This window comes from Carcharhinus amblyrhynchos, chromosome 21, assembly GCF_965287045.1.
Source record: "Carcharhinus amblyrhynchos chromosome 21, sCarAmb.v2.hapA, whole genome shotgun sequence".
NCBI lineage: Eukaryota > Metazoa > Chordata > Chondrichthyes > Carcharhiniformes > Carcharhinidae > Carcharhinus > Carcharhinus amblyrhynchos.
Window position 1 is genome coordinate 39,540,364 of NC_137344.1, and position 25,510 is coordinate 39,565,873.

At 44.9% G+C, this 25,510-nt stretch overlaps 1 protein-coding gene across 1 annotated transcript in view; it reads right to left on the reverse strand.

Annotated features, from left to right (window-relative positions):
* Positions 1–25,510, reverse strand: part of dnah9 (dynein, axonemal, heavy chain 9) — a 521,732-nt gene that overhangs the window by 91,206 nt on the left and 405,016 nt on the right. Inside the window, exon 60 of the mRNA XM_080209043.1 lies at positions 2,116–2,309. Coding sequence (XP_080065169.1) covers positions 2,116–2,309 — 194 coding nt within the window. The remainder of the gene's footprint in view (positions 1–2,115; positions 2,310–25,510) is intronic.

The following is a 25,510-nucleotide window of genomic DNA, read 5'->3' on the forward strand; positions in this document are numbered from 1 at the left end:
GAGGGGAGTGTGTGTGGGGCTGGGGGGGAGGGGAGTGTGTGTGGGGCTGGGGGGGAGGGGAGTGTGTGGGGCTGGGGGGAGGGGAGTGCGTGGGGCTGGGGGGAGGGGAGTGCGTGGGGCTGGGGGGAGGGGAGTGTGTGGGGCTGGGGGGAGGGGAGTGTGTGGGGCTGGGGGGAGGGGGGAGTGTGTGGGGCTGGGGGGGAGGGGAGTGTGTGGGGCTGGGGGGAGGGGGGAGTGTGTGGGGCTGGGGGGAGGGGGGAGTGTGTGGGGCTGGGGGGAGGGGGGAGTGTGTGGGGCTGGGGGGGAGGGGAGTGTGTGGGGCTGGGGGGAGGGGGGAGTGTGTGGGGCTGGGGGGAGGGGAGTGTGTGGGGCTGGGGGGAGGGGAGTGTGTGGGGCTGGGGGAAGGGGAGTGCGTGGGGCTGGGGGGAGGGGAGTGTGTGGGGCTGGGGGAAGGGGAGTGTGTGGGGCTGGGGGGAGGGGAGTGTGTGGGGCTGGGGGGAGGGGAGTGTGTGGGGCTGGGGGAAGGGGAGTGTGGCTGGGGGAAGGGGGGTGTGTGTGGCTGGGGGGAGGGGAGTGTGTGGGGCTGGGGGGAGGGGAGTGTGTGGGGCTGGGGGAAGGGGAGTGTGTGGGGCTGGGGGGAGTGGAGTGTGTGGGGCTGGGGGGAGGGGAGTGTGTGGGGCTGGGGGGAGGGGAGTGTGTGGGGCTGGGGGGAGTGGAGTGTGTGGGGCTGGGGGGAGGGGAGTGTGTGGGGCTGGGGGGAGGGGAGTGTGTGGGGCTGGGGGGAGGGGAGTGTGTGGGGCTGGGGGGAGGGGAGTGTGTGGGGCTGGGGGGAGGGGAGTGTGTGGGGCTGGGGGGAGGGGAGTGTGTGGGGCTGGGGGGAGGGGAGTGTGTGGGGCTGGGGGGAGAGAGGCCTTTTATTTGACTTTTTGGACCAATACTTCCAGAGCAACAGTACTGCACCTGAGGATTCTCTGTCCTCCTACACCTTACAAAATTATCACTGTTATCAAACCTCCTTCTGGCTGTCCTCTGCTTTAAAATGCCATTAGCCTTTAAATTATTTAAACTAAGTCACTCTGATACTTTTTGTGAAGTCAGTGAGGATCTGTTCTGCGCTGGCAGTTGCCGGTTTAAATAAACCGATAGCCCGAGACCAAATCTGCATCCAATGTGTCTCCTTCTGGTTATAATGGACCTAGATTGTGGTCAAAGGCATGGTTAACCCGTTTTCCAGAGGAGAGCGTCAGGAAACCAAGCTGCTGAAACGAGGCAATGGAATTTACAGCACTCCTTGTAGGCCAACAGCTGGAGCAGCTCACCCCTTTACACCCTGCCTCTGACACATTCGGCTTACCCGCTTCCCTCCCCAAGATTGGATCCCTGCTTAGAACCCCTTCCCAATCACAGGATTCTCCACTTCCCCCCATCCGGATATCCGGCTCATCCCCGCCTCAGCCTCGGAAAAATCCCACACCTTGCTGCAGCCTGGACTCACTGGTCAATCCACCGGAGGCAGCCACCTCTCAATCTGGCTGGATCGGAAGGAAAAGAGAATCAAAATTCAAAACGGGTCCTGGTTTTAAATTTAGAAGGATATCCGAGAAATCCACAGTTCCAAGTTTCCAGGCCCATCCCCCATCTATTATAGAATCATAGGATCCCAAAAGTTCAGAAGGAGGCCATTCAGCCCATTAAGTCTGCACTGACTCTCTGACACAACATCTTACCCAAACACTATCCCCGTAACCCCCTGCATTTCTCTGACTAATGCCCCTGGCCTGCACATCCCTATAACCCCACATATTTACCCCACTAATCCCCCTCCAGATCTTGGGGCACTAAGTGGCAATTTAGCATGGTTGCTCAATCTAACCTGCACATCTTTGACTTTCGTTATCAGAGTTATTGTATCTTATCATGGAGATAAATACAGAACACAACAGGAAATTTAATATCCTAGATCCCTTCAATCAAAATGGACTGGAACGTGCTTGTTCTGAGAGAATTTTATAACCGGCGGTATAATTACAACTGCACTGTCATCAGATAAACAACAAAGTTTACAGAGTTTCCAACATTCGTTAAGTTTTAAAATGCATTAACAAATGTTCTTACCGCACTGCGTAGGTCATTCGATCAGGGCGTAATGCCCTCATCATACACAACTGCTGTAATGTTGTTTTGCTCTTCCATTCTTGTGGAAACTTCTCTTTTTCTGGACATTCGGACTCCACAAACTTCTTCCATCGCTTGGCAGAGCCTTCAATGTCACGGTCAAGGTTTCGAAACTCCTCCATGGTTGACAGAGCCTAACATCAAGAAAGACAATCATTTTTGTTTCAAGCCTTCTCGCAATCATTTTTCATCTGTACTCTCTGAATTTGCCATCCAATGTGTTATTCCATCTCCCTGCACCCTCACAGGCGGAAATCAAAGCACAGTGGCAACATCTCAGTCTTCCGCCTACCTACAACGTGTGAGATTATTTGTTTACTTTCACACTGAGAGAAAAAAGGTATCCAGCATCACTGTAGTGGGCAATTAATTTGGCATTTCTGCTGTAGTGGGTCGACCCAGCAGTCAGACCTTGCTTTGAAAGAATCCTGGAACAAAAAGTAAGAAACTGTTTACATGCTTATAAGTGAACAAAGCTGGAGGCAATGTCTCTAATGAATAATTGCCATGTATTGAACTTTAAACTGCACAATGTGCACTGAAAAGTCACTCAAATATTGCAGCATAATAAAAAGCCTTTTTTTATCCTTTCTTCTACAAGTGGTTTTCTGTCTCCACCACCCTTCTGAAATCATTGATTGTTTGCCAGGTACAGCCCTTGGTTACTCCTCACCCTCGTTGGTCATCCTTCATGTTTGGAAGAAAATAGCAATTTTGCAGTAGCTAATTTAACCGGAAGAATATTCCTATCTGCCCACACAAACAACATTAACAGGAAGTATTGTGCAGCAATTAGCAGTAGCAAAACTTCTGATCTGCTTTTACTGTGACTCCAGTTGAGTTTTGGGCAGCACAGTGGTGCAGTGCTGCCTGACAGCTCCAAGGACCCGGGTTCGATTCTCGGCTTGGATCACTGTCTGAGCGGAGTCTGCACGTTCCCCCTGTGTCTGCATGGGTTTCACTCAGGTGCTCCAGTTTGCTCCCACAGTCCAAAAAAAAAAGGTGCTGGTTAGGTGCATTCCCGTGCTAAACTCTCCCTCAGTGCAACCGAACAGGTGTCGGAATGTGGTGACTAGAGGATTTTCACAGTAACTTCATGGCTAGCTAATGAACATTAAGTTGAACTGGCTGGGGATCTTTAAGATAAGGAAGGGAGTTACACAAAGTCATTTGTAAATTCTGCGAGGTGTTCTGGGAGGAACTGGGATAGAACAAAGGATTGCAAACAAAAATCCATTTGGATCCAGAAGCCGGCCCGAGATTTTTTTAGTGCTAGGCCTCTGTGTTAGTAGAAAAAGAGATGGAGCTAAACTGACCGGAAAACTTGGACATCTTCAGGCCCGTACAATATGCAGAATGGGCAGCACCCATTGTGCCAGTAGTTAAACCAGACAAGACCATTCATATCTGCAGGGATATCTACAGCTGACAGTAAACCAGGCTGTAAAACTGGATAGGTACCCCATTCCCAAAAGGGAAAAGTTGGCTAGGTGTCTGACATGCCAAATTGGACATGAGCCACATTTATCAACAGTTAGTTAGAACTAGATGATACATCAAGAGCTTGCATCATCATAAATACATGTAAAGGCTGTATCATAATATACACTTCTCCATTTGGGGTTTTGTTGGGTTGTATCATCTTTCGGCGAACTATGGAGAGTTTGCTGCAGGATTTGCCCAGATCTGGTGTTTATTTGGACGATACCCGAATAATAGGATCCACTGAGGAGAAACATTTGACAAACTTGGACAATATTTTGAAGAGATTGTAGAAAGCAGGCAGGAGTGCGCTGAAAAGGAACTGTGATGTTATTTGGTCAATGCTCAGGGGTTACACCCAATAGAGGACAAAGTGAAACTGATTAAAGTGGCCCTGGCCCCTTGGAACACCTCAGAACTCAGATCCTTCCTTGAGATGGTCAACTATTATGGGTAGTTTCTCCCATATCTATCAACATTACAGGCACTGATGTACGTGCTGTTAATGAAGCATCAGACATAGTGTTGGAAAACACCACAAAAAGAGGCCTTTTATCAAATTAAGCAGACACTTCAGTTAACATGCTCACTGGTGCGTTTTGACCCTCTAAGAAGATAGTACTTCCATGCAATGGGGTTGGAGCTGTGTTATCCCACACACTGAATGACAGGGTCTGAGAGACCCATCGGATGTGTATCAAGAATGCTGCCAGATATGGACAGAGATACTCCCAGATAGGAAAAGACAGCCTGATTTATCTTCAGCATCAGGAAGTTTCACCAATACATATACAGGGGACATTTCCCTATCACAGGCCACATGCCACTTTTAGGGCTTTTCATCATAGACAAGGTGATTCCACTATTTTTTTCAGATAGAATGCAACGATGGACACTGCTCTTTTGGCTTCCAATTTTCATCAGCCAAAGGCTCACATAGCCAATGCAGATACCTTAAGTCATCCTCTATTACCCTAAAGCCACCACCCTCTCTAGTCCCATAAGAAATTGTAACGGCTTTAAACTTTCTGGACACTTTACCTGTAACAGCATAACAAATTAAATACTGGATTGAGATCCAATGCTATCAAAGATTAACGTATGACACTGCACGGATGGTGGATTGAGAGCTCTTTAGAGTTAATGAAGCCTTTTCAGTTCAGGAAGCATGAGCTGAGTTCTGAAGATGGTGTTGTCCTTTGGGGAGTGAGCGTGATCAACCCCACACCAGGAAGACAGTCATTCCTTCAATATCCGGGCATGTCAAAACTAAATTGCTAGTAGAAGCTTTACCTGGTGGCTTCATTGCTGATATAGAAAGGGTTATCAAACAATGCAACCAGTTCCAGCGAAAGCTACCAGCTACAGCCTGCCTTCACCTATGGGAAAGGCAAGGTCACTGATAGGAAACCTGAACAAAGGAACACCGTTTCCGAAAGCTTGTGGGATTACTATCAAATAAACTGGTTGGACTTAAACCTGGTGTTGTGAGACTTCTTACTGTGTTTACCCCAGTCCAACGCCGGCATCTCTACATCAAAGACGAGGTCAGCCATGGGCAAGTATTCACGTGGATTGCGTTGGTCCATTTATGAGTGCAATGTTCCTTTTGTTAGTAGACACCTTTTTAAATTGGATGGAGGTATTTGAAAAAGAGTCCACGACTTCACACGCCAGACTTAAGAAGCTGCGTCAATCTTTTGCGACCCATGGTGTACCAGAAGTACTTGTCTCGTGACAATGGGACAGCGTTCACAAGTGCCAAATTCCAAAAGTTCATGGCCTTCAATGCAATAAAACATATCCATACAGCTGGAAGTGTTAACAGTGTGAAGGCATTCTGTATCTTTATCAGTTTGTAAATAAACCGTTATTATTCATTCTACTAACTGGTAGCTGCCAATCCTTGTAATTATTTTTAGGTTAATTATTATTCCTTTCCTTGATTCCATTACTTTGTCAGTTAGCTATTTAATCATCACATATGGAGACATCAGTATGGACAGAAGCAGACGTTCCATTCACTGATAAAGTTGGACAACAGATTAAGATGGGAAGCCTCACTCCAGATGCATAGTTTGTGTTCTGCCAAAAGATATCACTTAGTTTCCCCGTTTTAACCTTCAGCCACAATCAACACACCAGCATAAGGTTTATGGGAAAAGGTGAACTCACCATCATGTCCAAAGATGTGCAGGTTAGGTGGATTGTCATGCTAAATTGCCCCTTAGTGTTAGGGTGCTAGCTGGGGTAAGTGCATAGGGTTATGGGGATAGGGCCTGGGTGGGGTTGTGGTCAGTGCAGGCTCGATAGGGTAAATGGCCTCCTTCTGCACTGTATGATTCTATGATTCTACGTGCATTAATGCCAGAAGATCTCTTGGGACATTTTGATTGTACATTTGTTTCTAAAGCACGTGACTGCCTACTGTAACCTCACCTCGTAATGCACTGAAGCTGATTCTCTGAACCTTCAAAACCCAGAAAATATCCATTTTCCTGGCAGACAGGTCAGGACAAAAAGGGAGCAGAGCCAGTGAGATGTTGTCTCCATTTCCCATTGCATTGCCAAAGAAGTTTCAAGACTTCTGCCAAAAACATGGAGAGAAACCTGCACCTGTAATAGGTACAGCCCTTATTAAGCAATGTTAATAAGGTAAAGGAAGGGAACTCTTCCCAAATTTCTGACTCTGGTTCTCATCATTGGCGCCAGGTGAGAGCAAGTGCATGGATATACCAAGAAACCAACTATGATTCTCACAATCCCACAGTGGGTGGTCTAAGGCTACTGGCCAGAAGCACAGCTGAAAGTCTCGGAGTCCAGCAGCGACACACTCCTCCCCATTTCCCTTTACCTCCCGCGTGTTTTCCAGTGATGGCATGTCTTCCAGTCAATGACCATTTGCGTTGCTCTCCGGCCACATCACAACGGAACCAACCTACCACGGGGAGGAGGTGTGAGCCTTTGCTGGAACCAGAAGATCCTGCCAATGGAAAGGGCTGGAAAATCCCACTCTCAGCTAAGCCTAACAAGGTATAGTGAATTTTCTGGAGCTTGCACAAAGCCTGGCCAAGAAAATTAGTACAAGGACTTTCTTTTCCCTTCTTGTAAATGGTATAAGGAAAGTAATTCTAATTGGGAGAATCATGATTAAAGGCTGGGATTTTCCAGGCCCACTTGCTGCTGGGTCCCACCAGAGGTCACCGGACTTGTGGCTGGCCAGCTACATCCCCCGCAATGGGTCCTACCACGGCAGGACTGTAAAATCCCAGGCAAAGTGCTGGGCTACAGCCTGCTGTCAAAATGTTTATTCATAAATGGTTCAGAGGTTTCAGGTGAGAGAAACATGTGCAGAAACAAAATAGTTATCTTTTTCACCCGCCATTAGCTACACAAAAGCAGCATTTAACCATGTGACTCACTATTGACATGGACTGAATATTCAGAAGTTGCCGTATTTGCACATTTAAAAAAAAAGAACTAAAATGAGTACAAGCCTAACCATTTTCATAGAATCCTACAGTGCAGAAGGAGGCCATTTGGCCCATTGAGTCTGCACCAACCACAATCCAACCCAGGCCCTATCCCCATAACCCCATGCGTTTTACCCTAGCTAGTCCCCCGACGCTAAGGGGCAATTTAGCACGACTAATCCACATAATCTGCACATCTTTGGACAGTGGGAGGAAACCCATGCAGACACGGGGAGAAAGTGCAAGCTCCACACAGACTGTGACCCAAGCCAGGAATCAAATCTGGGTCCATGGCACTGTGTGGAAGCACTGCTAACCGCTGAGCCACCTACTTCTGTGGCACTGAAAAATAACTTTTGTGAGCCTTTTTTTCATCTGTTCATTTACTCTCACCTCACCTCTTGAGTTCAGCTCTTTTGTCAATGATTGGACAAAAGCTGTAATGAGGTCAGAAGCTGAGAGGTCCTTGCTGCCCCTTTTTTTTGAAAAAAACTCATGTTACAGTTTTGTTTGTACTTCAGCCCCATGCTCCTGATCAATGGGTACCTGGCGTGGAGAGGAGCAGGGTGAAGGAGGGGGACTTCCTCGTGGACCTGCTCCTGGCCAAACATGGAATCAACACGTCCAACATGTGGGCAACCCAGAGGGTCATCCGATCCAACTGTCAGCTCCTCTCTCGCAGCTAAATCCACAGCTGGGTGTCCCTGGAGAGGGAACACGCAGTACCGACTGACACCATCAAGGCCTTCTGTGCCTAGTGGGCATGGCAGGGACGGAGGGGTGTGGGGGGAGAGGGGGGGGGGTGCTTTATTGACCCGCTTAATCACATTTTAGCTTAAATGTTTGAAGTTTCATTTGTGATTTGTTTTTTTGTTTCAGGCCGTATCCCTTTAAGGGGTTGCCCCTTTAACTTGTCCCTCAGTTTATCTGGTTTAGTTTGATTGGTGATTTGATTTCTTCAAAGTGGGAGAAGGTCTGGTGGAAGTTAAATTGAGCATCGGTGCTGAGGTCATCGCTGAGTAAATAGCGTTTAATAGCACTGTTGACAACATCTTCCATCACTTTGCTAATGATTGAGAGGGTGCTGATGGGGCAGTGATTGGTTGGGTTGGATTTGTGCTGCTTTGTATGGACAGGACATAGCTAGGCAATTTTCCACATTGCCAGGTAGCTGCACTGGAACAGCTTGGCCATGGCATAGCAAATTCTGGAGCGCCAGTCTTCAGTACATTTGTTGGAATATTGTCAGGGCCCACTGCCTTTGCAGGATCCATCCCTTCAGCCACTGCTTGATATTGAGTAGGGTGAATCAAACTGATTGAAAACTGGCATCTAATACTGTGGACCTTAGGAGGACGATAAGTTGCATCATCCACTTAGCACTCACTCCTGGCTGAAGATTGTTGCGAATGCTTCAGTCTTATCTTTTGCACTGGGTATACTTGTGGAACCTTGACCTCCAGTGAGTTGTTCAATTGTAAACCACCATTCGCCAGTATAGCAGGACTGCAGAGTTTGATCAAATCTATTTGCTGTGGAATTGCTTATCTCTATCTACTATTTGTTGACTTTGCTATTTAACATGCAAGTAATCCCATGTCGTAGCTTCACACAGTTGACACCTCACCTTTCAGTGTGTGCTGCTCCTGGCATGCCCTCCTGCATTTTTCATTGAATCACGGTCAATCACTAGCTGCTGGTAATTATAGATTGGGGGATATGTTGAGCCATGAGGTTACAATGTTTTGGTTATTTACAGTTGGTTGCTTCAAATGGCCTAGGGTGCCCAGTTTTGAGATGTTCAGTCTGTTCAAAGTCTATCCCATTTAACACAACACATTAGAGGATACTCTCAGTGTGAAGCTGGGACTTTGTTTCCGCAAGGACTGTGCGGTGGTAACTCCTACCAATACTGTCATGGCCAAATGCATCAGCAACCAATAGATTGATGAGGATCAGGTCAAGTAGGCTTTGCCCTTTTGTTGATTCCCTTGCCAACTGCCATAGACCCAGTCTGGCAGCTATGTCCTTCAGGACTCTGTCAGCTTGGTCAACAGAGGTACTACTGCGCCACGCTTGGTGAAGTCCCTCACCCAAAGGACACCTGACATCCTCAGTGATTCCTCCAAGTGGTGTTCAACATGGAGGGGTATTGATTCAATGGATGAAGGGGGTTTGGGGTGTGCTAGTGGCAGTGTACGGTAATCAGTTGGAGAATTCCTTGCCTACGTTTGACCTGATGCCATAAGACTTCATGGTGTCCATATCTGACACTGAGCACTCCAAGGGCAACTTCCTCCCGATTGCTGCCACCTCCTGGGGATCTGACCTGTCAGTGGGACAGACATACCCAGGGATGGTGATGATGGTGTTGGGCACATTGCCTGTAAGACAATGAATCCACAAGTATAACTATGTCAGGCTCTTGTAGATTTAGAGTCACATGTAGAACAGACCTGGTAAAGATGGCAGATTTCCTTCCCTAAAGGGCATTAGCAAACTTGATAGATTTTTAGAACCATAGTTCAAAGGTCACCTTGGACTAAATTTTAATTTCAGATTTATTAATTAAATTTCAATTCCACCATCTGGCACGGTGGAATTCAAACCCATGTCTCCAAAACATTAGCCTGGACCTCTGAATTGCAAGCCCAGTGACAATACCACTGCACAACCACTTTCCTTTCTGACAACCACAGTGGCACAGTGGTTGGCACTGCTGCCTCACAGCGTCAGGGATGCGGGTTCGATTCCCGGCTTGAGTCACTGTTTGTGTGGAGTCTGCATGTTCTCCCCATGTCTGTGTGGGTTTCCTCCGGGTGCTCCAGTTTCCTCCCACAGTCTGAAAGACATGCTGGTTAGGTGCTAAATTCCCTCTGTGTACCTGAACAGGTGTGGCGACATGGGGATTTTCACAGTAACTTCATTGCAGTGTTAATGTAAGCCTATTTGTGACACTAATAAATAAATTAAATCTTTAAGTCCCCAAAAATTCAAAGTAAATTTGTTAAAGCCAAGGACTATCTGCATCATAAAGTTGGAACTTGCATAGTTTCATCTAAGTTTGAAGAAATCTAAATTCTTCTAGACCCATTACACACATAACCGCTTTGTTATTTGGTATACATCTTTGTTTGAATGTAAAATACAAGCAAAGTAACAAAGCTGTAGTTCACAAGGGCATCCAATGACACTGGGAATGATTCTGTGACTCGATGGGGAAGTATATTGAGAGAGGCACAATTGGATGAGGGAGAAGCAAATGAAAGTGCTTCTCCTGCTTATGAAGTTGAAATGGAAAATAGAGTTTTGAATTAAGTGTTTCAAAACCAATTAATCAAATCAGCAGTGGATGTAATATTGACTGTGGCTGATATATTTATTTTTGTTACTGTATGTTCCTGCCTTGATTGACCAGCGCATTCCAAGAATATGCTTCCCGTTAGTCCTAACCCTTGGGGAAATTTGAAAAAAATCAATGTACATTTAAAACTGGAAGAATGATTACTTTGCACTGAACTAAAATAAAGACCAGCCGTCAACTAACATTTAAAAGCACTGAAATGTAATTGGTGCAATGCAGTCCGACTTTATTTCATTCAATGTGACTGGAAGTTCCGAAAGCATGAACGAAAATATTTAGTTGGGGTCCTACCTTGTTCAAGAAAAAAAAATCAGTTTCACTTTTAAGGACATTTGAATCCCTGTCCACCTGTAGGGAGTAACGGGGCAAAGTGAGCTATTGGCATTTTTAACATTAGGTTTTGAAAGTGCAAGGCATAGATGGGGGGGTGGGGGGGGGATTCTTTGTTTTGAAACTAAAGTGAGGTAGTGGCACCTTTCCTGCTGACCTGAAAAGTGGGTCCCATGCCAGATTTAATGCTTGGAACCTCATTAGTAATGAGACTTGATTTAGACATGATTACCTGTAAAGATGCGCACCCCAACCATTATCATGTAAATTGAGTTTACGTCCATATGTGTCCTGTTTGTGAACACAACTCCTCACTCACCTATGAAGGGGCAGTGCTCCCTGTGGCTTGTGCTACCAAATAACTTGTTGGACTTTAACCTGGTGTTGTCAGATTTCTTACTGCGCTTACCCCAGTCCAACGCCGGCATCGTCACATCATCCCTTCTAATGACCCAGCATGGTGGCAGCTGATTCGTTCACCCGCCATCAGGAGGTGGGTTTGAAGGTCCTGGTGCCATATTTAAACACCTGTCCAGCACACGCGTATCACTCTCTCCAGCCCACCCTGTCTTCAACAGACTGTGTGGGTTGTCAGCAACCCAGAAGCAAGAGGCAAGTAGCCTCAAGAAGAATGGCAGCACCAGCTTTCACCCCCATGGCCCTCATTCGGGGCTCCAGGCCCACTGGCATGTGCTCTACCCCAGGGTTGGCACCAAGAAACACAACAACCTCACCTCTCCAGCCTGTGAAGCCATTGCACAGGAGGTCAGCACGGCTGCCCACTGCCTGGAGAGCACCTTCCAATGCAGGAAGATGATGAATGATCTTATCTGCTCTGCCAGGGGAAGTCCTCTCTCAGCTCCGTCTACCTTCACACTCCCAGCACGGCACCCTGTACTCAAACAGCTATTCTCTTCATGGGCCACACACATTCAACCATGGGGGACACAAATCAACACTCACTCTCTCAACAAGACTTTCATGCTACCACCATCCCATCTGTCTTGCTGCTCACATTCCATTCTCTGTCCCTTCTGGGAAGGGCTCAGCACACACAGGGAACCTACATTTCACCCAATCTCTGTCCCATCCCCTCTGATCACATCTCTTTTGTCTCCACACGAGTCAAACAGATGTACAACATGCATGAGTGAACCCAGACTGAGGGCAGAGATCCTCAACGAGTTACAGGAGGCTGCAGCAGAGCTTGTCGGTAAGGGCAGGGATCGTTCCCATGGCTGCACTAAGCTTGGCCTCTCGCAACAGCTGAGTATGGATCTCACCTACCATCACCGAATCTTGCAATTCACATTGAGTCTGGGTACTCACAAATAGCTTCAGCTCATCTGCAAAAACTGTCTTTTTGTACTTCTCAGGTACCAGCAGACCGCTGCCAGCAAGAGAGCCCAGCCACTTTCCAAGGCATCCGGAGCCTGTCAGAGGGTAGGTGGGGAGTTGGGAAGAACGATCATAGCGCTCACCAGCGCAGAGACATATTAGTGACCTCTTGGCCTCATCGGTGATGTCAATAGCTCCTGGCAATGCCAGGGAGCCAATGACTCTGCACGTTCTCTAGTTCTCCTATATTCTGCTATGGTTGGCAAAGTCTGGGCCTCTTCAGAAAATAGCATCAGTAACACCGAGCTGTCATTCATTCAGTTTTATTCTTTAAAATGACTATCAATTATTAAATGGGAGGAGCTTAGTACATCCAACAAATAAATGATTCAAATTCTAAATGCTAAATTCTCCCTCAGTGTACCCAATCAGGCACCGGAGTGTGGCGACTAGGGGAATTTCACAGTGACTTCATTGCAGTGTTAATGTAAGCCTACTTGTGACACTAATAAATAAACCTAAAAAACTAAAAAGCAGTGATAAAGTCAGAGAAATATGACTACTCAAATTTGCTGTCACTTTTTGTATTTGTTTTTCAAAGAAAACTGTACAATCTCTAAAGCTTTCTGCAACAATTATTGCTGGTAATATGACAACTCCACTTTTAATTGCTGCCACAAGCAAGCCACTAATGCAACTCATTTTTTCACAACAAAAGGTACAATCAAAATGACTTTCAAAACATGTTATGCACGTTGAGTTTCTTATTGTGTCATCCCTTTCTTTTCTCATCTGCCAGTGACACTCCCAGGCTTAAGTCAGAGTCTTATGTGAGGGGGCAAAGTTTTCCTAAAATATACACGCCCGTCCTCATGGCTCTTTATAAAATTTTTAAAACATTGCAAAGGCCTTTTAAAATGGTTGAATCTATCTCTATCTGTGACCCTCTAACAAAAGGAGCTAACCAACAGCATTGAAGAAACTTGCATTCTCGTTATTTCTGAAGAGACACTAATGTCCCATCCCTTGGAGCTGCACAAAGAAAATTATACCAAGACTATCTGCGTTTCAGAACTCAGGCTGGTCAAGCGGAGTCCATTCGTCTACCAGGATAAAGAACACCACAACCTTCCTCTCATTTCGGAGTGGCACAGCGGTTAGCATTGCTGCCTCACAGCACCAGGGACCTGGATTCAGTTCCCGGCTTGGGTCACTGTCTGTGTGGAGTCTGCACATTGTTCCCATGTCTGTATGGGTTTCCTCCCACAGTCCAAAGATATGCAGTTAGGTGGATTGGCCATGCTAAATTCCCCCCTTAGTGTGAGGGGCGGCAAGCTGGGCTAAATGCTGGGGGTTATGGGGATAGGGCCTGTGGTCGGTGCAGGCCTCATTCTGCACTGTAAAATCCTATGATTCTATTCCTGGAATATTTAACAATCTCACGATCCCAGATGAGAGATCTGTGCTCTTTGTCAAAGGCAGTGTAGAGAGATTAGAGTCACATGGATGCATCACCAGCTGGTGGATCCAGTTGTATTTCCGTGCTGTGCTATAATCTCATTTTGCTGTTTACAATCCCACAAGCAGCCTCAGTGTAAAATAGCTCTGCCCAGACTGAGACTCCGGCACATCAGTACTGATTTGGCTGTAAATTCTGTATCCTCATCTAAACATATGATTCAACTCTATGTGCCTATCTCATCAGTGAAGTCAACACACCAGAATAGTGAATTCTACGACATCAGTTTTCAGCCTTCCAGCCTCCTTGAAGGTGTATCTAATTAGATTTTTGTTACGGACTCTGGACCTACGAGAAACAACATTTCTTTTCTCTGTGGTCCCTGTACCATAACTGTTTATTTACTCTATCCCTCTTTTATGTATGAGTGTAAAAAATTGTGTCAATGTGTACAAATAAACTAACCCTTTGAGTTCATCCTATTTCAAGTTTGCTCTGGGGTTATGAATAGAATGTTGGATTGCACCAAAACTGAGGAGTTGGGAAAAATGCCAGCGCTTACTGAAACATTGAAAATAAGGGCAACAGTAGATCCTCTGGCCCTTCGAGCCTAATCCACCATTCATTATCATCAACCAACTCAACAGACTTCTAAAAAGGAGATTCCAATTCCAATTCTTTTCCTACACCTAAATAGTGCACAAAGGCAGACTTTTGTTTGTCTCCATGGCTAGTAACTCCTAGAACAAGTCACTAGAGTGTTGCCAGAGGCTTATAGGTTAAGGGGCACCACTACACATCATGCATGGCTGACCAGCCTCTCCCGTTCTTCCTGCCAGCCATTGCCATGTTCGGAAACATTTGCATGTTGATACTTAACTGGTTTGGCCGCAATTTGGGAATTTCTAGATGAACGTATAAGGCTGCACTGCCCGCACTGTCTACTGGGCTTAACTGCACAGGCTACTGTGGCAATGGCAGATGAATCATGAATAGCCTGTGGACTCCTAGTAGTAGGTTTCAGACTTGTATTCACTTTACATTAGTGCTCCCACACTGTAAACTTTGGGTTGATCTAAGAGGTCTATTTTGGAACGCTCCTACTAAGGATGATATTCTCACAAGCTTAATTATTCTATTCATTAACTCAACCATAAATTTGCAATCATGCTCTTTATCTCTGCATCTGCTTACAAATTGATCAATAATATGTCAACTGTCGTCGAAAAGACATGGATTCAGAAGGTATATTCAGAAGTTGAATTCCACTCATAATTGATCTGAGTATTGACTGTAGTCAAGGGGTTGCACATCACATCTTGTTGGTACAGTCCCAGTTGAAGTTAATACTTGACAAGTCAGAGTGCAACATGGCTTGATAGGTCCTAACCTTTATTTTCAAAACCATGGAGGTAAGTTCCTGAACAAATTCACAGAGGTCTGCTAATGAACTTTTAGCACAAAAAATAAAACATTTATTAAACAGGAAAAATGAAATATATTACACCCAACAAAAAGACTAGAAAGGTCTCAATATTAGCACAAAAAGTGATTCAAATATTCACTGTTCCTTCACCCTAGCTATATATGTAAAAATTTGGAAAGGTAAAACTATTCATTATATTTATCTTATGCTCTGTTATCGGACGACGAATTTTATGAAATTGGGCACACAATATGTAAGCAGACTAAAGTTACAATCAGAGCCTCTCCACTAAAAATCACAAAATAACAGACACAGATTAGCAGGCAAGAGCATGCCTTTAGAATGCAAATGAGGGCTGGCACACAAGGGAAGCTGGACAGGATGGCACCTACAGGAACTCAATCTCCACCCCATCAAAATCAGCACTTTTAAAACAGTCAAACAACCCATGGAGACACCTAAAATTAGCATGGCTAAGGAAACGTCTCTGGCCCCTCAAACCTCTTTTGAGATCAATAACACACCTATGGTTCAAACCCCAGAGATTCTAGACTATTAATAACCAATCAGGCAAAAACGATTAACACACACTTAAAGCAACTGCCCCAACACTCGAAAACATCGAGACAGGATGGCTGAAGCCAAATACTGTGAATAAAGGATTAGCATTTGAATCACGTACCACGCCGAAGTTCAGGTATAACTGTAGCCTGTTGCGGAGGAGTCTTTAGTGTGCTTTCGGGACAGTCCGATTGTGTGTTCTGACTGCACCTCCGTCGATGTAAAAGAAAATAAAGCTGTGCCGCTATTGAACTTCACCCTGAGTGCGTAGTGGTCATTTCGCCCACTCGCGCTAACATGCTCTATATTCAGGGTAAATATGCACTCTGTGAGAATCAACTGGAAAACTATGGTCAGTCAAAGTAAATGACAGATGTGACTAAAGCAACTTCCATGGATTTTTTAACCCACCCAAACATTTGTCATACTGTGAGCCAACAGGCCTCACGAAACATCTGTTTTCTCACCAGGGTTTCCAATCTCCACATTTGAAGAACTTGTCTTGGAATTCTCTCCAAAAGTCATTCCAGCTCAGTTGGCTTCAACAAGGATCCGCCTCCAGGGTGGATCCGAGACTTCTTTCCCCAGACCTCCGAGTATACTCAAACTTCATCTTTCAAGCACGCTGTCAGGTCTCCAGCTGTGCCAAGCAGAACATCACTGCTTCAAAAGGGTACCTTTGCCCTTATGGCCCGCAGCACAGAATCATCAATGTTCAGCAGCTCTCTCAGATCTTGAGCCTTTCTTTCAAGCTTGCTTCACTTCAACTCTAATCCCTGCAGCTCTATCTATAAACTTGGAGTCTTTTTTGAGTCAGTGGGATCTATCTCTGATCCCTGTCTTTGTCATGGCTTCAATGTTCTTTTGGAACATCTTTCTGCCCCCAGCCCCTGGTTTGAGACCTTTGCCCTCACCCCCTCCTGCTCCCTGCGACACATTGAGCACAATGGCACTCTGGTTCAGGTCACCCAATATGTCCTTTTGCATCAATTATCGTCTTTATTTGCTTTTCTTCTGCTTAAGTGTGCAGGGTCAGATGCCGGCCTAAAGAACACAAAAAAACTAACTGTGCATGCGTTCCCGTTCCTGTCCAGTGGATACGTGAAAGACCCGAAATACATTTAAAAAACCTGAACTGCACATTTCTTTTATTCCTTCAAGGGATGTGGATGTTACTGGCTATGCCAGTATTTGGTGCCCATCCCTAATGGCCAATGGTAGCTGCTTAGAGAGTGAGAGATTCATGGCCAGCCGCATGTGGCAAGATAATTGAAGCCTCCACTGTCACTATACACAGAGTAAGAAGTCTCACAACACCAGGTTAAAGACTACACCAGCATCCCTCACAATGATGGCATTGCTGCAACTGCCGCAGTACTCAACGCCAACCTTTCACCTGGTGTTGTGAGACTTCTTACTGCGTTTACCCCAGTCCAACATTGGCATCTCCACATCATGACTATTCACAGAACCAGACTACAACATACATGTAAAAAACACATGTTGCCAGAACTACAAGGACTCAAACCACCACCAACCATCACAAACCTGTTCAGCCACTACCATAATGCCACACAAAACACAAAATTCTGACATGTGTCATCAAGCTATTAAAATGGTGCTGGTAAAAAAGAGGTCAAAACACATAGCGTCATATTGCTGGATCAGGAGGCCCTGTGGTGCAGCGGTAGCACCTCTACTGCTGGACCAGAGGTTCCAGGTTCGAATCCAATGCCTGGACTTGATGGCCATGGAAGGAGCATTCAACGCAGTTCAGCAAGCTGATAGTCAGCTCGGAAATCCTTCCACCACTTTTCTCCAAAGTGTAAAACAGACAGTTTGGTTGTGACGGTACACCAAGAACAACTGTTGGACTTTATTGTGTAATTAGTTTTCGAGTAATCTCTGGCCTTGATTATTATCTTACCATTTTATCAAACCCATGTCATATTTTACATTCAAGCTAAAAAGGTTTAAAGATAAAATTTATTTATTGTTGTTACAAGTAGGCTTACATTAACACTGCAATGGAGAATCCCCTAGTTGCCACACTTTGGTGCCTGTTCATGTACACTGAGAGGTAATTTAGCACGGACAACGCACCTAACCAGCACATCTTTCGGACTGTGGGAGTGTTCGAATGTAACTGGTGACAACTTTGATTGGATGTAATGGGACCAATGGAAACATAATGTAAGGGTCAGCTGACCTAGTAAAACATGGAACCAATTACAGAGTGATGTAGTAGTCAGCTGACCAGCTGATTCATTATGAATAAGGAACTATGTAGAATTGTGGAGTGCTTGGAGTGGCCCAGGCCAAGGCCAAGGCACTAAGTTTGGAGTAATGATGTTTCTTCATTAAACCCTTTCTTTGATTTATTAATTGGAGTAAGTTTTGTTGTATTTTTATTAGCTGCATTTTGAAGAGTTCCTTCTCAGGAAATGAGGAGGAAACTGGAGCACCAGGAGGAGACCCACGCTGACAAAGGGAGAACATGCAGATTCCGCACAGAAGTGACGCAAGCTGGGAATCAAATCCGGGCACTGTGAGGCTGCAGAGCTAACCAGTGTACCACTGTGCCACCCCTCAAGAGTCCCGAGAATCTATATTCTGTCAAAGGCTGAATCATTACCTTTCAGCACATTTGCATTCTGATTGCTCTAGGATTGCTGCTGAAGGAACAAAACTCCCCAAGCACCAAACATTTATTGACCAAATTAGCATTATCTTCCATGCACAATAAAGCCCACTGAGTGTTAAAAACGATCAAGAACGCTTCCATTAATTTAATTTACAGGAGTTTGCATTCTCCCCTGCTGCATTCGCATGTTCCAAATTCCAAAAGCAAGATGTTGAAACTATTTCTTTTGTTTTACATCCTTCTGATCTTCTTCGGGGGATGTAATGTCTTTTACTGATAATGCGGGTGAAAAGGATTTCTAAATTTTAAAATGTAACACAGACTGAAAGATTAATTATCTAAGAGTTGAATACCCTAACTAAATTACAGAAATCACGTTGCAAATACTCCTTTCCAAGATTTCAACATCACTTGAGCGAAAAGCCACAGAACCTACAATACCAATCAAACTTCCTCCCTGAATCTTGAGCAGGAACACTGTGTGAGGTGTTTTATTCTTCAGTAAGTATGTGCTCATTGAAATCCACCACCTGTTACAGCCCAGGCTTGGAACAGATTAAGGACCATGTTGCCAGTGGCAATTAAGTTAACTCTCACCAAGGACTTTTATGCACCTGGTTCCATCCAGACTGGGACTCGTGATAATTGCAGCATTTCAGTCTGTTGTTCGCTGTTGCGCAAGAAATATCACAGAGGGTCTCTACTCGAAGGGAACTAACTACATTTCATACTGTGATGATACTGTGCCTTTAAGAAATGTATTTGTGTCATGTTTCTTGTGCAGGATTTGTTTTAGCTATCAGCTCTATTTACCAGTGCCCCTTTGTCTGTAACCGACAGCCCCTATTGTTACTGCAGCAGCATAATTGACCTTAATTACTCGAATGTTTGTTTTAATCTGGGTTCTATTATTTTAATGTATTTCTTTGAGGAACCTTTTTCAGATTATGGCATGATTAGGTTGAATGACAGGAAAAATCATGCGACTGGGCAGGTCAAGACTTACACAGAGAAATAAGCTCAGTTGCTGCTTAGCACCTTAAAAGACAGGCAGCTCTTTCTGTGTCTATTTCTCACGTTCTGGATTTGGAGACTGGGATCTGCCAGGAAATAAGTATTTTCCTCTGGAGGCTGCTCAATGGGAGTCAGAAGATATGCACCTTTCTGTACCTGTCCAAAAGGAATTAAAAGGCTGGAAACTGAGACCCCACATGAGGTATATGTATTTTTTTATTCATTTGCAGGACATGGATGTCACTGGCCGGCCAGTATTTATTGCCCGCCCCCTAAGTTTTTACGTTGATTCTGAAGAAGATGTATGTCTCTGGGGATATTGCTTAAATTGAAACTATAGAGATAGCTAGCTGTTGTACCTTGTCATGTTTAAGTATTTCAATTAGTAAAAGTTATGCTAATTCTTCTTGTTATATTTTAACTGTTGTTAAACAAAGTTTGTTTTAATGAAAGCTTCCTAGTGGGTCAATAGAATCACACTTGGAGTGAAACGCCTTATGCTCGCCCTCATGTCAAAGTCAAACAAGTTGGGGTCTAGGCTAACTTCGTAATATACATTGGAGTTTCTGATCTGATCCCTAACAATTGTCACTTAACTTGGACATGCAGACAGACCGAAAATGTGGGTTGCAGGTTTCCCCAAGCACAGGGTAACGGTGATGGCACATGCATTACTTTGCAAGTGGCAGACAATTTTTACATTACCTAAGTGCCAGGCAATAACCACTACCAGTAATACGTGGCCCAATTACTTTTCATAACCTTGAAACCCATCTACATTGCTGCATCTCCTAAAGTGTCAATGCCATGAATGCATGGGGCATGCCAGCTGCTAGATACTCTATGATGGTTCGCACCTTTCTTGAATGGTTCTCCAACATGTACAAAGTTTAAATCAGGAATGTGATGAAAAACTCAGCATACACCAAGTGCAGCTGAGACATTAAAAAATTTTAGCACCTTTCAAGATGAAACAATTCACTTGACTGGCACCTCTCCAACTGATCGCTACATCTCCTCACTCCTGCACTGACAAACTTGGCTGCAATAGGTACTATCCACAAGATGCACTGCAACAACATGTCGAATTTCTTCTCACAGTTCGAAAGACGTGCTGGTTAGATGCATTGGCTGTGCTAAATTCTCCCTCAGTGTATCCAAACAGGCGCTGGAGTGTGACGACTAAGGGATTTTCACAGTAGTTGCCTTTGATGACAGCCACTTTTTAAAATGATTATCCATCTCAATTTACAGGGATAATTGCACCATTTACCATCAATTTAATCTGCATTTCCACTGGTTGGAATACCTCCAATCCAACTCAACTTCAAATCCCTCCATTATTGCATTAATGGTTCCTTTAATGACATTTTTCATTGCACTCCTGGTTATTTCTCACCGTGAAACATTACCCTGCCCTTTCTACTACCCCTATTTACATACTATTTGTTCCCATATCATTAAGTGCACCCCACCCCTCATCTCAGGATTCAGTGGGTAAGTAAGTATTCCCAAACCTCAAGCTATGTCACTCTCAACGCAAAGATTTTACTCGTTGTTTTGGCTCACTGCCACTCTTAACAACCATTTCGGGATGTCACAGGGCTGAGAAAGTAGGCTCGGTGGCACTGCTGCTTTACAGCGCCAGGGACCTGGGTTCGATTCCTGGTTTAGGACACTGTGCAGAGACTGCACATTCTCCCTGGATCTGCGTGGGTTTCCTTGGGGTCCTCCTAGTATGCTAGTTAGTTGCATTGGCCATGCTAAATTATCCCTCAGTTACCTGGAGTATGGCAACGAGGGGATTTTCACAGTAACTTTACTGCAGTGTTAATGTAAGCCTACTTGTGAAACTAATAAATAAACTTTAAACTTTAGTTCATCGAGCGCCTATGCCTCCCCTGCACTGTCATCGGGACTGGTGACACATTCCCTCCTGGCTCTGCCTTAGCTGATGAGGTGGCAGTGTCTGGGTATCTGTCAGACAGAATTGAAGGGTTTGGGTGAGGGAAGGAGGATAGGGGAGTAAAGTCAAGCTCTATGAAGCATCTCCAGTTTCGATTTGATGCCACAGTAAGAGGATGAGGAGAGAATTGGAAAGGCACCAAACGTTGTCACCTTGGACAGCCTGAGCAGTGGTGCGTGCCAAGGATTGTGTTGCTTCTGGATCTAGGATCCTGAGCACCGATGTCTCAGATTACGAAGCCATGCAAACAAGCAATGATTCCCACCCCACCAACACCTGCCCTTTAGTTTTTCAGCTCTCCCTGGCATTGTCTGCAGTTTTCTTCTGCAAAGCAATCAGAGATGGTGTGGCACTGTGAGCGTGTGGGAGAACGCAATCACTTACATTATCTTGACTACCTATGTAGGTCATTGTACTTTTTCTGGACCTTCTGTCATGCCAATGGCCCTGGACTTTGAGAATTACCCACTCCTTCCTCCTCCTGCTGGTGTGCAAGAGCTTTCTGTCCTCCTGCAGCCTTGTCTCACTGATCAGAGCCTCCAGGATGGTATTACCAAGCCTGTGAGCATTTTCCTTTGTGTACTGTAGCATTCTGCTTTCTGCCATCTTCCCAATTGATTGACCAGCAGCCTTCTCTTCAGCAGTACATTGGATGGTTATTTGAAACAAAAAGAAAAAAAAACTGGGAAAGGCAGGGAAATGGGGAAGTTTTAGGATGCGATCTTACTGACCGTTCATGCCCCACTCCTACTACAGCCAGGACGGAGAAGTTGGCACGCAGCCAAATCTCTGTTCACTGCAGTGGGACCAGAAAATCCCACCGGTGTGAACAGAGGTCAGATTCTGGCCATAACGCCCAATTAGAGAGCCAGTGCAGACATGATGGGCTGAATGGCCTCCTTCTGCACCATGACAATTCTGTGATCCCCTTTAATAGGAAATCTGCCTTTGAGGAGGGTAGGCAGGCAGGCTGGACCGGATGGTTTGTTAACAAAAGGGTCCTCACCCACACACCATCCATCTCCAGCAGAGTGTAAAGGCTGCGGGGACTGTTTAGCAGAAAAGATCAGCTTGGGGGCTCTTTTCAGGCCAATGCCACAAGTGCTTCAGATGATGCGGGTGCAGCGAGCTTGTTTGTTGCCTATCGCAATCCAAACGTACAGGGGCAAGTCGTGAACAGCAAATCTCCACGCACAAAACTAATAAGCAATTCCAGGCTCCAAGTCAGAAATCCCTCTACACAGTACACCCTCATTTCTTTCTGCATTTTCCTTGAGTTTGCACCAATTTGGTACCCATTCCTGTCCCAATGATTGGATCTTTTCTAATCATTTGTTTTATTTATTCAATTTCAGATAGAATTCATCACATATTAAAGCCTGGACAACAGTTTTGCTCAAATCGAAAAATCAATTTGTTCGAATCAAGGAAAACAGTCTTTCCCAAAAGATCAGTTAGTTTCAAAACACTTTCCCAATATGAGCTATAACATTCATGTTATGAAGACAGTAACTCATTACAGAGCGTCGATAAAATTGCTGTGTCCCTGAGGAGAAATAGCCCATTTATACTGGGTAGCAAAGAAATACTTATTCCTGTAATACAAATCCAACCCTCATGCACATGAGAAATCTCCTACTGTTATTATCAATGTCATCAGAATGAATCAACCACCCTCACTTCTAACAGGGCGATACAGTGGCACAGTGATGAACCAGGTTCAATGCTGGCCTTGGTCGACTGCCTGCGTGGAGTCTGAACGTTTGTTCCGTGTCTGCGTGGGTTTGCTCCGGGTGCTCCAGTTTCCTCCCACTGTCCAAAGATGTGCAGGTTAGGTGGATTGGCCATGCTAAATTGCTCCTTAGTGTGCCAAGAAATAGATTAGGTGGATTGGCGGGGTAAATACATGGGGTTATGTGTATCGGGCCCAGATGAGATGCCCTGTCAGAGAGTCAGTGCAGACTCCTTGGGCTAAGTGGCCTCCTTTGCACTATCGGGGTTCTATGAATTAAAATGGATGGCACAAATTGTGGTCAACAGGCATGACCAGATCCCTTACGTGGATCCATGCAAGCCTTGAAAACTTTAATTCGCCTATCTTCATAGTTTACTGAGGAGTGAGTTCAGATATCAACTAGCCTGCATGAAAAGAACAATTCTAACTTTCACTATCCAATGCCCTAGCTCTAATCTCTTTTGTGGAAGCTTATCCAATGCCTCCTAAAGAACTATAGAGACAACTTCCACTGGCGTTCTCCTATCCACCATCCTACATGGCCTTCCTTTCAAAAATCTATGTTAACCCTCTTTTAGCTGAGACATTTCTAAAGTGACCAACTGTCCCTCTAATAATAGACTCCCACAAATTCCTCATATCTTGTCTATCTCAAGTCAAAATATTTTTCCAAGGCAATTGTTTATTTGGAGAGCTGGCGCAGACGCAATGGGCCAAATGCCCTCCATCTGCTTTGTAACAATTCTGTGATTGAATTGATTAAGTAACATTATTTTTGGCTCAGTGTATAGCACTGTAATTTTCAGAATCACATATCACAAAATTGTGCAGGAGGCTGCCAGTTGGCCCATTGTATCAACACTGGCTCTCCAAATAATTATTGTAACTTAGTGCCATTCCCCTGCCTTTTCCCAGTACTCTTGTACATTGATTCTATTCAAGTAGTCATCTAATGCCCTCTTCAATGGCTCTATTGAATCTGCCTCCACCGTACTTCCATGCAGAGTATTCCAGACCCAAATAACTCCTTGAAAAAGCTTTCCCTTACATCACATTTGCTTCTTCTGCAAATCATTTCAAATCCGAGCTCTCGCGTTCTCGATCCTTTTACGAGCAGAAACAGCTTTTCCCTTTCTACTCTGTCCAGCCCCACTATGATTTTGAACAACTCTATCAAATCTCCTCTTAGCCTTCTTCGCTCCAAGAACAGCTCCAGCCTCTCCAATCTGTCCTCATAATTGAAGCTTCTAATCACCGGGATCTTCTTGTAAACCTCCTCTGCACTCTCTACAATGCATTCACATCCTTTGTGTAATGTGATGCTGAGAACTGTACAGAGATTCCAGCTGAGGATGAACTAGTATCCTGTATAAGTTCAGCATTAACTCCTTGCCCTTGTACAATATGCCACTATTAATAAAGCCCAGGATATTAGACAGTTTGTTAACGGCTCTCTCCATTGCCACTGCCCAATGATCTATGCACACATACACCCAGCACCCCTTTTAGAATTGTACCCCTTTATTTTACATTGTTTTTCTATGGTCTTCCTTCCAAAATGTATCACTTCACCCTTCTCTGTATTGAACGTCATCTGCTACTTATCTGCCCATTCCACTAACTTGGCTATATATTTTTTTTTAAGTTCTACATTGTCCTCAAAAAGTTTTCAATACTTCCAAGTGTTTTGTCATCCACAAACTTTGAAAATTTTCTCCTGCACATCAAGATCTGGATCATTAATATATATCAGGAAAAGCAGGAGCTCCAATACCGACACCGAACACCAATACAAACATTCCACTAGCCCGAGAAAAGATCCATTGACCATTACTCTCTGCCTCCTATTATTCAGCTAATTTTGTTTCCATTTTGCTACTGTCCCTTTTATTCCACAAGCTATAACTTTCCACACAAGTCTATTGCTGCAACTGTATTGAATGTCTTCTGAAAGTCCATATACATCATATCAACAGCATTACCCTCATCAACCCTTTCTGTTAACTCCTCAAAAAATTCCAGCTAGTTAAACACAATTTCCCTTGAGAAATCCATGCTGGCAATTTTTAATCAACATACATTTTTCCATGTGACTATTACATCTCAAATAATTGTTTCTAGAAGCTTGTTCACCACTGATGCTAATCTGGTCTGTAATTTCTGGGGCTATCCTTACAACCTTTTTGGGGTGGCACAGCAGCTAGCACTGCTGCCTCACAGCGCCAAGGACCTGGATTCAATCCCAGCCTCGGGTCACGGTGTGGGGTTTGCACATTCTCACCGTGTCTGCGTGGGTTTCCTCCCAGTGCTCCGTTTGCCTCCCACAATCCAAAGACGTGCAGGTTTAATGTTGATTGGCTATGCTAAATTGATCCTAGTGTCAGGGGATTAACAGGGGTTATGGGAATAGGACCTGGGTGGGATTGTGATTGGTGCAGACTTAATGGGCTGAATGGCCTCTTTCTGTGCTGTAGGAATTCTAAGGGCATGGTTTTTGCAATCGTCCAGTCCTCTGGCAGCTCTGCTAAATCTAGAGAAGACTG